Here is a 15,812-nt window from a genome sequence, read left to right on the forward strand (position 1 = left end):
CTTCTTGAAATTACACAATGTTTTGGCCTCAAATACTTTGAGGTAGTGAATTCCACAGATTCACCACTCTCCAAGTGAAGAAATTTCTCCTCACCTCAGTCCTAAAAGGTTTACCCCTTATCCTCAAACTAGGACCACTAGTTCTGGACTCCCCCACCATCGGGAACATTCTTTCTGAATCTACCTGTCTAACCCTGTTAGAATTTTCTACTACGTTAAACCTTAAAGAGCCCATAGGGTCAGGAAAGAAAGACAGCAGCAGCTGATCGACTCCATACTGGAGGTAGATCGGTGGTACCCCATGGCCTCAACCATGGAATTGCGGGCGGAGAGGAAAAAGCTGCAGATGGAATTTGATCTGCTCTCCAGAAGGAAGGAGCCCCATACTTACGGGAGGTGTTCAACGGCTCACTATTGATGGGAGCTTTGCCACCTATGCTGGTCCAGGCAGCGATCTCAATGATCCCAAAAGAGGACAAAGAACCAACGAGTGTGGGCCATAACACACCCATTTCTCTCTTAAATACTGATGCAAAAGTCCTAACGAAAGGTCTGGTGAGACGCCTGGAGAGCTGGCTGGCAGAGGTGATCGCAGAAGATCAGACCTGGTTTGTTAAGGGCAGACAGTGAACATCAGAAGCCTGCTGAATGCAATAATAACCCCCATTCAGGAGGAAGACACCAGGACATTCAAAGCTCTGGACAGGGAAGGGGGTGGAGGCACTGGCCTTCGCCTCACTGATGGCCAGTCGGCAGCACCATGCAGGGCCTCGCAGTGCTCTCAGACATAGCGGAGTTCCTGAGACTAAAGAAGATAGAATTGTCGATCAGAGGGTCTGAGGAGAGGTTCCAGGATACACGGAAGAAGTTCACAAACCTCTGCTACCGCCAGGATAAAAGGGAGCTCACGTACAGATGAGGGACGGGGAGGAAGGCCATTCACCGGAGGAGATACACAGATCCCTCCCACACATGGAAAATAGAGTCGTCCATCCGAACCTCCCTCGAAAGCTTAATGGGAGAACAGGACTTCCCTCCATCAAAACAAGGTGTAAATATAAAGAAAGTAAAGAGTTCTGGCACTGATTGGAAAGTGAATGCATGCACAGGAACCTGGGTCACAGGGGAAGTGACAATCTGGTGTACAGACATACGTGAAGTTGATGTTGCTTGGTTTCTTCTTTTGAGTGTATCTTGTTGTGTGTAAATTGTTACTAAATATTAAAAATCCCAATACAAATATTTTTCAAAAGGGTTTCAAAAAATTAAAGTCATCTGTTTCCATTGCTGGTTCATTTTTTTTTACGGAGGCGCTATAACGACTGGAAGACTTTAGGAATATTGGATTCCAAGTATTGGGCAATTTAAAGGTTAAAAGTCTGGGGTTATAGTGTGTTTGACTGCCGGGACATTTAAAAAAAAAGAAAGAATTCTGTTTTGCAGGGCCTCGGTGCTTTTAGCAGCTAGAAGGTGAAATTGATCAAGTAATGGGTTTTCTAGTCCGGTCTAATGGACTGTGGTTTGACCGAGAAAGTCCATTGGGATTTAATGTGCTTTACAGCCTGCAGAGATTGTTTTTCAGCTTGGGGAGATGAGGTCATTGCTGGGTGGAGCCAAGGAATGTAGAGAGACATTTTGAAAAGTTTTAGAGAGGGAGTTTTTGGAGAAAATAGTGTACACAGTTCAGGTCACTCTATTATAGAAAGGATATTATTAAACGAGAAAGAGTGCAGAAAAGATTTACTAGGATGCAACCGGGACGTGATGGTTTGAGTTATAAGGAGAGGCTGGGACTTTCTTTCTCTAGAGCTTAGGCGGCTTAGGGGTGATCTTATAGAGGTCTATAAAATAATGAGGGGCTTAGATAAGGTAGATAGTCAACATCTTTTCCCAAAGGTAGGGGAGTCTAAAACTAGAGAGCATAGGCTTAAGGTGAGAGGGGAGAGATACAAAAGGGTCCAGAGCGCACATTTTTTCACAGAGGATGGCGAGTGTCTGGAATGAGCTGCCAGAGGCAGTAGTAAGGTGGGTACAATTTTGTCTTTTAAAAAACATTTAGATAGTTATGTGGGTAAGATGGGTATAGAGGGATCTGGGTCAAATGTGGGCAATTGGGACAAGCTTAGTGGTTAAAAACTGGGCGGCATTGACAAGTGGGGCGGGAGTGCCTGTTTCCATTCTGTAAAGCTCCGACTCTATCTGCCTGACACGGAGTCTGCAAATCTCCCACTACAAGGTAGATTAAGAGCTATGTGTTTCTTTTCTTGTTGTCTAATGAGAAATTGAGTAGTGTTTCAGGGGTAACTGTAAGCTGTTCTTTTTAGGTGCAAAGTTAAAGTTTAATATCGCATTTATAATGAAGTTTTGTTTTAAAAATAACATAGAACATACAGTGCAGGAGGCCATTCGGCCCATCGAGTCTGCACCGACCCACTTAAGCCCTCACTTCCACCCTATCCCCGTAACCCAAAAAACCCTCCTAACCTTTTTGGACACCAAGAGCAATTTAGCATGGCCAATCCACCTAACCTGCACGTCTTTGGACTGTGGGAGGAAACCGGAGCACCCGGAGGAAACCCACGCAGACACGGGGAGAACGTGCAGATTCCGCACAGACAGTGACCCAGCGGGGAATCGAACCTGACGCTGTGAAGCCACAGTGCTGTCCGCTTGCGCTACCGTGCTACCTGATTTCTTCATGTAATCAGTCCTGGAGTGAATCATTCTTTAAGTACAGTCTGACCAATAAACCAAAATTTTGGGGTTTTGGTCCAGTATCCTAGCCACTGTTGATGTCTGGTCTTGGATCGTAATAATAGAGATAGACAACCTGGTGGGATGGGTAGACATGCGACAGATGAAACGTAATGCTGCAACACTCGGGCATATATTTTTCCAGCAAGGATGATCAGAGGCAATATAAAATAAAGGGTGCAATTCTGAAGGAAGTGCAGGAGCAGACAGCGCTGGAGGAATATGCACACAAAAAAAAAATCATCGAAGCTGGCACAGCCAGTTGAGAAAATGATTAAAAAGGGGTTTGTTATCTCGGCTTTTTAAACTGGAGGCATAACAGGACAAAAATAAGGAAGTCATGATGAATCTTTATATAACACAGGACCAACCTCAATTCAATATGCGCCCAATTGAGGATAGGAAAACTTCAGACAGAGTACAAGAAAGATTTAAGAGAACGGTTCCAGAAATTTCAGTTATGTGGGCAGATTGGAGTAATTGGGGTTGCTCTCCTTAGAGAAGGTTGAAAAATGATTCGAAGGGCAGCATGTGGCGCAGTGGTTAGCACTTGGATGACAGCGCTGAGGACCTGGGTTCGAATCCCGGCCCTGGGTCACTGTCCATGTGGAGTTAGCACATTCTCCCCATGTCTGCGTGGGTTTTACCCCCACAACCTAAAGATGTGCAGGTTAGGTGGATTGGCCACGCTAAATTGCCCCTTCATTGGAGAATAAAAAATAATAATTGGGTACTGTAAATTTATTAAAAAAGAAAAATGATTCGAAAGGGGTGTTCAAAATTATATTGGATCGAAATGCAAGAAAGAAACTGTTCAATTAGCAGAATGGTCAAGAACATGAGGAGACAGATTGAAGGTGACTGATAACAGTCAAAAGGTAACAGGAGGAAAATATTTTTTTAAAATACAGAGAGTGGTTAACATCTGGAATGCATTGCCCGAGAGGGTGGCTGAGGCAGATTGAATCATGGGTTTCAAAAAGGAAAATGAACAAGTACCTGTAGGCAAAATAAAATTGTAGGACTATTGTAAAAGGACAGGGAGTGGGACTTACTAAAGTATTCTTGCAAAGAGCTGCATGGACCAGAGGGACCTTGTGTACTGCACCTGTTCTAGAATTCTATTCCTCCCCCACACATAATTTTGTTGCCGCAGACTTGACTATTCGAACACGCTCCTGACCAGTCGTTCACATTCAACCCTTGATAAACTGAGTTTCATCCAAAATTCAACTTGCCCCCACAGCTCGTACCCAAATATGCACCAACTCCCATTCATGTAGTGTCCATGCTGAGTGGCTTATACAACTCTTGAATCATGTTTTTTTTTAAAATTGCATCCTCATTTTCAAATCTCTCCATGATCTTACCACCCACCCACTACTAATCTCAAACTCCTCCAGCCCACAACTGATAACTCTGGAAACTTTGTCCCCTTAAACGTTTGCTTCTTTAAAATCACTGTTGTCAGCTGTGCAAGGCTGAAGCTCTGAAATTCCCCAGCTAAACCTTCCCATCTCTCCCCTTTAAGACAATCTTTAAAACCAAACTCTGACCGAGCATTGTCATCTTCCCTCATCTCATTTGCCTCACTTTGACAATGCTCCTGTGAAGTGTCTTGGTATTTTTAGTACATTAAAGGTAAATACAAATAGCAGTTGTTGCAGTTGAGTTACCTTTTACTTTTTAGGAGAAATAAAGAAGCTTAAAGAGATACATGGTCTCAACAAGTGACTGACTCACTGCTTTACTAAATCTATGTCTTGTTCCCCTGTCAGTTCTAAATCTACTGTTTGAGAAAACTATCCCGGAGTAGATTTTATATGTTAATTACCTTTATTGTCCAAGTTATTCTGTTTCTCCCAGTCCAAGTGAAAATCAAAATCCTACAATCTAACCACAATGTTCCTGCTACACGCTTCCTTCATCTCCTATTTATTCACAACACCCCATTCCCCAACATCACTACTCTCAAACCTGTAGACTAACTCTCAACAAAGCCTTGCATTCTTCATTTTTCCTAAACTCTGTTCAATGTGTTCTCACTTCCCCATCACCATTACTGGAATCTTGTGTGCAGCAGTAACAGTGCCCTTTACCAACATTCTACTCCTACTTTCTGAAGTTTGAAAACATTTAGTGCCTATTCATACAAGTTGTATTTGTCTTTTTAATGATTACTACATCATATGCTTTAAGTTGAACTTGTGCTTTTAACTTATTTTATTCCTTATACTGCAAGTATTTACATACAGGACTCTATTTGTGTAATTGTCCCAAACAAGACTGTTTGTGTAACTATCCTATTGGTCTTCTCCCACTTTTCGACTGTGTGGGTCTTATCATCCCTCAGTTATTTTAACCATTCTCCACTGCCCTACATAGCCATTCTGCAAGGACGCAACTTAGCTTTCTGCATAATTGCCCCTTGGAAGTTGGGCACCTAACAGAACATAAATGTTGTATTGTCAGATCGAAGCAAGGTAAAAGTGTACATTACAGTCTTGTATGATCTGCACAAATGTCTGGCTGGGTGGGATAAATAGAAAAAAAAGAACAGGATTAGAGGGAGATCACTGGCAACTTCCATTTCCAATGACTACAGCAAATGGATTAGTGGGAACTACAGGTACAGCTGCTCATAGGCTAAACATGGGATGGTAGTGTCTGCCACGCATTGGTTCAGCTTTCAAGTTTCCCTCTATAAGGTTGTCCATCTCTTCCCATTCCAACACTTTCTTTAAAATACAGACCTTTGATCATGTTTTATCCCCCCCATCCTAATACATTTGATTCTGCATTGATTATATGGCTTTAGGTCTGAAACATCTTGGGACAATATAACATTAAAAAGACTACATAAATGCAACTTGCTGATGTGCAACATAAGTGCACTAAAAAGCATGAATGTTAAGAGCACACATGCAAGAGAAAGCTGCATTCACATAACATTTTTCATGTTGGTCACGTTACTGCCAAATATAGCAGTTTTGATGGCATTGTTGTACGGTAAGAAAAGAGTGACAAGAGAACAGCTGATCATATTACTTACTGACTGAAAACTTGCTTTCATTGATGCTCGAAGGAGAAACATTGACCAGAACACTGGGGTAATTGCCTGCTCTTCAAATCACAGGATGCATCAGAGATAGCAGATGGGATCTCAGTTAAACATCTCAACCGAAGGATGGAACTTCTTGACAGTCCAGCACTCGACTGCCTGCCAAGATTACATGCTGGTGTCTCAGGAACTGAACTTGAAAACACAACCTTCTGACTCAAAACCGAAAGCTGTACCACTAAGTTATAATGTGGAGATGCCGGCGTTGGACTGGGGTGAACACAGTACGAAGTCTTACAACACCAGGTTAAAGTCCAACAGGTTTGTTTCGATGTCACTAGCTTTCGGAGTGCTGCCCCTTCCTCAGGTGAATGAAGAGGTATGTTCCAGAAACATATATATAGACAAATTCAAAGATGCTCGTGCGACTCGGCCAACGTTGTCTACCTCATACGCTGCAGGAAAGGATTCCCGAAGCGTGGTACATTGGCGAGACCATGCAGACGCTGCGACAACGAATGAACGGACATCACGCAACAATCACCAGGCAGGAATGTTCCCTTCCAGTCGGGGAACACTTCAGCAGTCAAGGGCATTCAGCCTCTGATCTCCGGGTAAGCGTTCTCCAAGGCGGCCTTCAGGACCCGCGACAACGCAGAATCACCGAGCAGAAACTTATAGCCAAGTTCCGCACACATGAGTGCGGCCTCAACCGGGACCTGGGATTCATGTCGCATTACATTCATCCCCCACCATCTGGCCTGCGAAATCCTACCAACTGTCCTGGCTTGATACAATTCACACCTCTTTAACCTGGGGTTACCCCATCTCTGGATCTGTAAAGATTTAATCACCTGCCAATGGTCGCATTCCAAGCATTGTTTGGCATCTTTGAATTTGTCTATACATATGTTTCTGGAACATACCTCTTCATTCACCTGAGGAAGGAGCAGCGCTCCGAAAGCTAGTGACATCGAAACAAACCTGTTGGGACTTTAACCTGGTGTTGTAAGACTTCATACTGTGTTCACCAAGTTATAATTCACACAAAATAATAACTTTACTCTGGAATCTATGATCTCTCTGGCTGATAAAACCCTGCAGCCAAGCCTTTTAATAAATAACTGAGGTCCACCACTCGACTGTACTCCACGATTTTGCCAATAAGCTCCCCTAAACTAGCTGCTCAGATATTGATTTGGGATTAATCTTTTTCATTGCTGGCTGAAGATCAAATCTACAATCTTATGGGTCACACTTCCATGCTGCTTTCACTAACAACCATTGGTTAGTTCAAACAATTGTTTTCTACAACAGCTACACTAGCAATAAAATCAATAATTCTACACAATCGTTCAGGATATTTCACCCACTTATCCTGTGTGTTGCTTCATAACCATGCATCTTAAGATCAAACCTGAATTAGAAAAGCAATTAAATATTAAACGGTGTATTTCCCGCCTTCATTAAAGACAGTGAAATTTGAAGCATTTGAAACAGCGAAACCTGGAATTTAACGCCCAATAAAGTACAAGATGCAGCTGTAAGGAGAAAACGAGGATTAAACCAGACTCACTATAGTGTCCTGTGGTGTTTCCATTAATACAGTGTCCAGTGGTCTATGTTGCACGCTGTGATTCAAAACCAATGGCATACATAAACTTGGTTGATAGCTACTAAAATTCTGAAGAGATGTTAATTTAAATGTTTGATCAGGATCTGGCTTTTCACCTGAAAGGGAGAGATGGAGAAAGTATTCAGTTTCTATCTTAGAATTTTAAAATTTCTTTAAATGTTGTAAAACATTTCAACTGCATACCTATTTCACATAAGGATTCAAAAGGGGACCAAAGAAAGGGATTTAGACTAAGGCTCTTTTGGTAACACTCTGATCCTTTGGTCATTCGATCCGTTTTACTGTTAAAGGAATTGACAAAGATTAGATCACAATATGGCAATTAAATCAGAGCACAGAACGCAACTCAAGTGGTTCAAAGCAGAAATCTAATCTAAATGTTACTCCTGGGCTTTATCAAGGAGAATTCAGCCGCGTTTACAATTTCAAACATGATCAGAAATTACATCCAAAAATCAAATTTTAATCCAATTTTCTTGCCCAAATCACCATTAAGAAACAGTGCGTGTTGGTAAGGTTTGTGACCAGCATACCCAAAAACAATGCAGTAAGGAAACAAAGTTGCCCGATATTGTTTAGGGGTCCAAGCAGATTTGATACACCCGCACCAACAGATACGATGTTGACGGGAGTACCCCGGAGCAACTGAAGCAGAGGAACCAAGTAGCTGACTACAATCAGAGATCGAACATGTCACCAGCTGGTTGACAAATGTTTGGATTTTCAAGCAATCAACAGAAAATCAGTGAAAGAGCATAGAGGTGAAACTTATTTATTACCAATGTTTGGATGTTGCACTGGGCTTCCCTAAACTATTTTCAGTTACCCATGTATTTCAATTCACATCAAGGCTTCCTAACCGACTTGTGAACTTGCACTCTGATGATGGATCTGGCCTTCAGTATCTATGCAGTCCCTGGCTTACACATCAGTTAATTGATTCATGTTCCAGCTTGAGTATGTGTCTGGATTCCATTCACACCTCATGTGAATCAAGTAATTAGCATTTTAAGATTTTCCCTTCCCTCCTCAGTGATGCCTTTTAATTTTTACTATTTTGTTACAGCACTTCAATTCTAATGCTTATATTTGAACCAATTTACTTGTGTCCCTAACCACATCTGTTAAACATGATGGCTTTTCACCTGAAAGGGAGAGATGGAGAAATGATTCAGTTTCTACCTTTGTATAAGGAACGCCCAGCTTCTGTCATGATACGACGGACTTCTTACAGAAACTCAGCACCCATGGACCAGTTGAAACAGGAACATTCCTCGTCACAAGGGACGCCTCGGCACTCTACACCAACATCCCCCGTGACAACGGCATTGCTGCAGCAGCCTCAGTACTCAACACTGACAACTGCCAATCTCCAGACGCAATTCTACAATTCATGATATCCTGTATCGCAACGTCTTCACCTTCAACAACAAGTTCTTCATCCAGACACACGGAACAGACATGGGGACCAAAGTTGCACCTCAAAACGCTCTTCATAAACAGGTTTGAACAAGACTTCCTCACCGCACAGGACCTTCAGCCGATGTTATACACCAGCTACATCGACGACATTTTTCCCTTTGGATCCACGGCGAAGGCTCACTGAAACGACCACGACATCAATAAGTTACATGTCACCATCAGACTCACCATGGACTACTCTCCAGAATCGGTTGTATTCTTGGACACACATCTCCATCAAGGACGGTCACTTTGCTTTACCGAAAGGCTACAATGCTCCGGCTTCCACCCTAAACACATTAAAGAAGAAATCCCCTATGGCCAAGCCCTCCGTATACACAGGATCTGCTCAGACGAGGAGAAGTATAACAGACATCTGCAAACACTGAAAGATGTCCTCGTACGAACGGGATTTGGCACTCGACTCATCGATCAACAGTTCCAACGCGCCGCAGCAAAAAACCGCACCGACCTCCTCAGAAGACAAACACGGGACACAACCAACAGAGTACCCTTCGTCGTCCAGTACTTCCCTGGAGTGGAGAAACTATGACATCCTCTTCGCAGCCTTCAACACGTCATTGATGAAGACGAACAGCTTGCCAAAGCCAACCCCACACCCCAACTACTTGCCTTCAAACAACCGTGCAATCTCAAACAGACCATTGTTTGCAGAAAACTACCCAACCTTCAGCAGAACAGCGACCATGACACCACACAACCCTGCCATGGCAACCTCTGCAAGACGTGCCAGATCATCAACATGGATACCACCATTAAACGAGACCACCACCCACTAGGTTCGCGGTACATACTCGTGTGACTCAGCCAACGTTGTCGACCTCATAGGCTGCAGGAAAGGATGTCCCGAGGCGTGGTACATTGGCAAGACCATGCACCATGCAAGCGGTACATACTCGTGCGCCTCAGCCAACGTTGTCTACCTCATACGCTGCAGGAAAGGATATCCCGAGGCGAGACCATACAGACCTGCCGACTATGGATGAACGGACATCGCGCCTCAATCGCCAGGCAGGAATGTTCCCTTCCAGTCAGGGAACACTGCGTCAGTGCAGGAATGAATGTTTGTGGATGGGGTGCCAATCAGGTCAGCTGTCTTGTCCTGGGTGCTGTCAAGTTTCCGAGTGCTGTTGGAGCTGCACTCATCCAGGCAAGTGGAGGGTATTCCATCACACTCCGGACTTGTGCCTTTGTAGATGGTAGACAAGTTTTGGAGAGTCAAGAGGGGAGTTATTCACTCCAGAATTCCAAGCTCTGGCCTGCTCTTGCAGCCATTGCATTTACACGGGTGTTCCAGTTTTTGGTCACCGGTAACTCGGACAATATTGATGGAAGGGGATCCCAGTAATGGTTATGCTGTTTGATGTCACGAGGATGGTTAAGTTCTTGGTTGAGAAGGTTACCACCTGGCACTTCGCAAAGTGATACTTGCCACTTATCAGCTAACAAGTCTTTCTGCAAATGGACATGGACTACTTCACTACAAGGGATTACAAATGGTCCTGAACACTGCAGTCATCAGCAAACATCCCCACTTTTAACAATAATAATAATAATAATAATAATAATAATAATAACTTATAGTCACAAGTAGGCTTCAATGAAGTTACTGCAAAAAGCCCCTAGTCGCCACATTCCGGCACCTGTTCGGGGAGGCCAGTACGGGAATTGAGCCCGCGCTGCTGTCATTGTTCTGCATTGCAAGCCAGCTATTTAGCCCACTGTGCTAAACCAGCCCCTTAGGAGGGAAGGAAGCTCATTGATGAAGCAGCTGAAGATGGTTCAGCTGAGTGAAGTGACATGCTGAATTTTCCAATCTAAGGAATAGTTGCACAATCTAGAGAACTTTGGAGGATTATAGTTTGATACATTTGCAAAGCTCTTCTGCAGGACGGTCCTGAGGCTTATCTGATCTGATTGGTATCCTATAAGCACAACCATCTTCCTTTGTGCTACGTATGACTTCAACCAGTGGAAAGTTACTCCGATTTCCAATAACTTCAGTTTTGCTTGGATTCCTTGATGCCACAGTTAGTCAAATGTTGCCTTCATGTCAAAGGCAGTCACTCTCACTTCATTGCTGGAAAACAATTCATCGCCATGTTTGGACCACAACCTTGAACTCTCAATTGTAGTTAACAATCTATCATGAGGGCCTTCTGGATGTATGTATGTAGATAACATACACAGTCATTCCTCTGTTACAGACTGAAAAAGATCAGATTTATCAAGCATGATCTAACCTTTACGAATCCATGCTGCCTCTCTCTGATCAACTGAAACTAGTCAAGGTCATTCCAACCTTCCAATAATCTAAATTTCCAAAAAACTGATGTTAGGCTAACCGGTTTCCCACTCACTTTTTTTTTAAAAAAACAGTGAAGTGACACATGCAATTAACGGTTTCCAAAGGGAACTTTGGAGGGTTAGATTTTGGGTACCTGTCATTTTTCACCTCAGTCATACAGCACAGAGAAGGCCCTTCGGAAAACAACCTAACTATTCTAATCCCATTTTCCAGCACTTGGCCCATAGCTTTGTATGCCTTGGTATCCCAAGTGCTCATCTAAATACTTCTTAAATGTTAATGAGGGTCTCTGCCTCCCCCACCCACCCTTTCAGGCAGTACGTTCCAGACTCCCACCACCCTCTGGGTGAAAAGTTTTTCCTCACACCCCCTCTAAACCTCCGGCCCCTTAGCTTAAATCTATGGCCCCTGGTCATTGATCCCACAACCAAGGACAAAGTTTCTTCCTGCCGACTGTATCTATGCCCCTCAATGTTATAGGTCTCAATCATTTCCCAGTCTTCTCTGCTCTTTTTAAAACTGTTGGCTGAAAGCCCTTTGGCCGTTGGGTTTCTTCCTCTTTCGTGTCACTAATTTCTCAATTTCAGTTACCTTGCTCACATTAATTTTGCCGAGTCAGTGCCCTGACTTGATAATTTCCGTCTTTCACGAGCATAAATACTGTTGCAAAATAATTCTTCAGCGTGTCTGCTATTTCCTTATTTTTATTATCACTTGTTTAAAGGGCTCACATTGGGGGAAAAACAGTGGTCAAAGCAATGTATTTGTGGACATTGTGCTGATTTTGATATCACTTGCAAGTTTTATTTCATAGTCCCTTTTTGAGATCTTACAATTTATTCCCAGTAATCAGAATCTGCACCTTTTTTGCTTTTTCCTTCAGTTTGATATCGTCTTACCAGTATATATGCCCTAATAAAGACAAAGTAAAACAAGCCGAGTCTCCAAACTCTGTAACAATGTCATCATGACTTCTCTGCTTGTTCAATATTCCACCAGCTAAAATCTGTTCTCCTTCAGCCAGCCTAGGGAAAACAAGAAGTGGGTATTATTTTAATAATCCTTTTTTTTATTGTCATAAGTAGGTTTACATTAACACTGCAACAAAGTTACTGTGAAAAGCCCCCAGTCGCCACATTCCAGCACCTGTTCGGGTACACGGAGGGAGAATGCCCAAATTACATAACAGCACGTCTTTCAGGACCTGTGGCAGGAAACTGGAGCACCCGGAGGTAACTCACACAGACATAGGGAGAACGTGCAGACTCCGCATAGACTGTGACACAAGCCGGGAATCGACCCTGGTGCTGTGAAGCAACAGTGCTAACCACTATGCTACCATGCCACCCTTAGAACAGTAGAATAGAAGATATCAGGGGTGGGCTAAAACAAAAACTGTCTTATTTAAAATATAACTCTTTGCCCAATACACTGGAGTTCTTTTCCCCATCATTGCTTGACCAGGATCAAGACTTTTGCCCTGCCATTGCTTGACCAGGATCAATAAGTTATCTTCCTCGCGGATCACAGGCACTACAATTCAGAGATCATTTAATAAGTGACCAGTGAGAAGATTAATAATAATCTTTTATTAGTGTCACAAGTCGGCTTACACTAACTCTGCAAACATTAACTCTGCAATGAAGTTACTGTGAAAATCGCCCAGTCGCCACACTCCGGCGCCTCTTCAGGTTCAGAGGAACAATTCAGAATGTCCAATTCACATAACATGCATGTTTTTCGGTACTTTTTTAAAATAAATTTAGAGTACCCAATTATTTTGGGGGGGAAATTTAGCATGGCCAATCCACCTAACCTGCACATCTTTGGGTTGTGGGGGTGAAACCCACGCAGACACAAGGAAAATGTGCAAACTCCACACGGATGGCAGGGCCAGGATTCGAACCCGGGTCCTCAACGCCGTAGGCAGCAGTGCTAACCATGGTGCCACATGCGACCCTGCATTTTTCAGGACTTGTGGGAGGAAACCGGAGCATCCAGAGGAAAGCCACACAGACACAGGGAAAACGCACTGACTCCGCACAGACAGTGACCCAAGCTGGGAATCAAAGCCAGATCCCTGGTGGTGTGAAGCAACAGTGCTAACCACGATGCTGCCATGCTGCTCCTAAATCCCTCCACATGGCAATAAGACCATAAAGCCATAAGACATGGGGCAGAATTAGGCCACTCAGCCCATTGAGTCTGCTCCGCCATTCAATCATGGCTGATATTTTTCTCATCCCCATTCTCCTGCCTTCTCCCCATAACTCCTGATCCCCTTATTAATCAAGAATCTATCGATCTCTGTCTTAAAGACACTCAGTGATTTGGCCTCCACAGCCTTCTGCAGCAAAGAGTTCCACAGATTCACCACCCTCTGGCTGAAGAAATTCCTTCTCATCTCTGTAATAAGTCTTCTCCCACCATAACCTGGACAAGTCAGCAAAAGTACAATGCAAATTTCCATCCACTTTGGACAAATTAGATTCAAAAAAATAACAAACCACATATCAATCCAAACATTTGTTTGAAACACATCATTTTCATTTCAGTCTATCATGCTCTAAGTAGTAGGTCAATGTTCACTGCCATCTTCTCACAGAATTTCATTCCAGCTTTTTCCACACAATAATAAAAAACAAGGCCACCTGCCTGGGGAGTTCAAGTAGGAAATACCATTCAAGGAAAACAGGAGACAGATAGCAGGCTGATCCAAAGATCACTTGGACTTTCTTCACTCAAGACGGTGTTTGGTAAACCATTGTTCATCATTCACAAGTAAAATATTAGCAGGGTCAACTTTTCAAATGATTGATGAATTAAAGGCTGCTCAGGGCAGCACGGTGGCGCAGTGGTTAGCATCACTGCCTCACGGCGCTGAGGTCCCAGGTTCGATCCCGGTTCTGGGTCGCTGTCGATGTGCAGTTTGCACATTCTCCCCGTGTTTGCATGGGTTTTGCCCCCACAACCCAATGATGTCAATGTTCCCTGTTGATTATTCTTGTGTCTACTATGTATATACTGTTTACGTTCCTCGGCCCGCAGAAAAATACTTTTCACTGTGCTTCGGTACATGTGACAATAAATTAAATCCAATGTGCAGGGTAGGTGGATTGGCCACACTAAATTGCCCCTTATTGGAAAAAATGAATTGGTTACACTCAATTTATATTTAAAAAAAGAATTAAAGGCGGCTCAGCCAAATAAGCCAAAAAGGCCAGGTTGCCTTCCAGGTTTATTTGAAGTTATGATCTTAATTACAATTTATCTTCAAGTCAAAGGGCAGAAAAATAAAGACAATCAAAAGGTGGTGATGATAGGGACGAAAGATTAGTGGGTGATGAAGGAGGGAAAAAAATAAAAATTAAACTGTTGGAGCTTTGTCGTGCAGCAACATTAAAGAAAGCCCAACAACGTCTCTACTTCCTATGGAGGCTGAAGAAATGTGGCATTTCTGCATCGACTCTCACAAACTTCTGCAGATGTGCAATAGAGAGCATCCTATCTGGCTGCATCATAGCCTGAAATGGCAACTGCTCAGTCCAAGATCGCAAGAAACTGCAGACTGTGGTGAACTCAGTCCAACGCATCACACAAGCTTGCCACCCCCACATTGATTCTGTACACCCCCCCCGCTGCCTCAGGAAGGTAGACAGCATTATCAGAGACCCCTCCCACCCAGGGATTGCCTTCTTCCAGACCCTTCCATCAGGCAGAAGGTACATAAGTTTGAAGACTCGCACATCTAGACATAGGAACAGCTTCTTTCCCACAGCTACAAGACTCAACGACTCCCCCTCTGACTGATCTGTTCCCTGTAAGAATACTATTCACGACGCCCTATGCTGCTCTTGCTCATGTATTTGCTTTGTTTGGCCCCTTGTTCTGCACTGTAACCAATCACTATTTGTCGATGTACCATTTGTCAATGTTCTCTGTTGATTATTCTTTGTCTACTATGTATGTACTGTGTACGTTCCTCGGCCGCAGAAAAACACTTTTCACTGTACTTCAGTACATGTGACAATAAATCAACTCAAATCAAATCAAAATCAAATCAGCACTTGGTACAAAACTGGTGGTCCACATTCAGCCAGCTTAGAAAGTTTGAATGATCAAAACAAAGTATCAAACATCACAACGGGACTTCAACACCTTGGCTGTTCATTCATGTTCAGAGATAAGATCGATCTTGGGGACGATTCTCTGAGCCCCGCGCCGGAGAATCCACGCAACCGCGCCACGACACGTGATTCTCCAAGGTGCGGAGAATCGGCGCCATTTGTGCCGCCGCTTTTGGCGCGGCGCCGGCCGCTGGAATCGGGACAGAGTCCCGCCAGCGTCGTTCACCCCTGGTCGCTGCCAGTGGGAACTCTGCGCGAACGGTCGGGGGCCTCAGGATGGGGTCTGGCCCGCGATCGGGGCCCACCGATTGGCGGGCCAGCCAGCCACCCCCCCCCCCCCCCCCCCGCCGGCCTACTTTCTGGTACAGCCGGACCCTGAACACCGACGCCATGTTGAGTCAGGGCTGGCGCCCTAAAGAAGTCCCCCGCGCATGCGCAGGTTGG

The 15,812-nt window shown here is 43.9% G+C and overlaps 1 protein-coding gene across 3 annotated transcripts in view; it reads right to left on the minus strand.

Annotated features, from left to right (window-relative positions):
* cdc27 (cell division cycle 27) overlaps nucleotides 1-15,812 on the minus strand; it is a 241,920-nt gene that overhangs the window by 157,861 nt on the left and 68,247 nt on the right. For all 3 annotated transcript variants that reach the window (XM_072486884.1, XM_072486887.1, XM_072486886.1), the window contains 3 exons: nucleotides 12,141-12,266; nucleotides 7,635-7,732; nucleotides 7,392-7,546 (listed from right to left, as the gene is read on the minus strand). In XM_072486884.1, coding sequence (XP_072342985.1) covers nucleotides 7,392-7,546; nucleotides 7,635-7,732; nucleotides 12,141-12,266 — 379 coding nt within the window. The remainder of the gene's footprint in view (nucleotides 1-7,391; nucleotides 7,547-7,634; nucleotides 7,733-12,140; nucleotides 12,267-15,812) is intronic.

Source organism: Scyliorhinus torazame, chromosome 21, assembly GCF_047496885.1.
Source record: "Scyliorhinus torazame isolate Kashiwa2021f chromosome 21, sScyTor2.1, whole genome shotgun sequence".
Taxonomy (NCBI): Eukaryota; Metazoa; Chordata; class Chondrichthyes; order Carcharhiniformes; family Scyliorhinidae; genus Scyliorhinus; species Scyliorhinus torazame.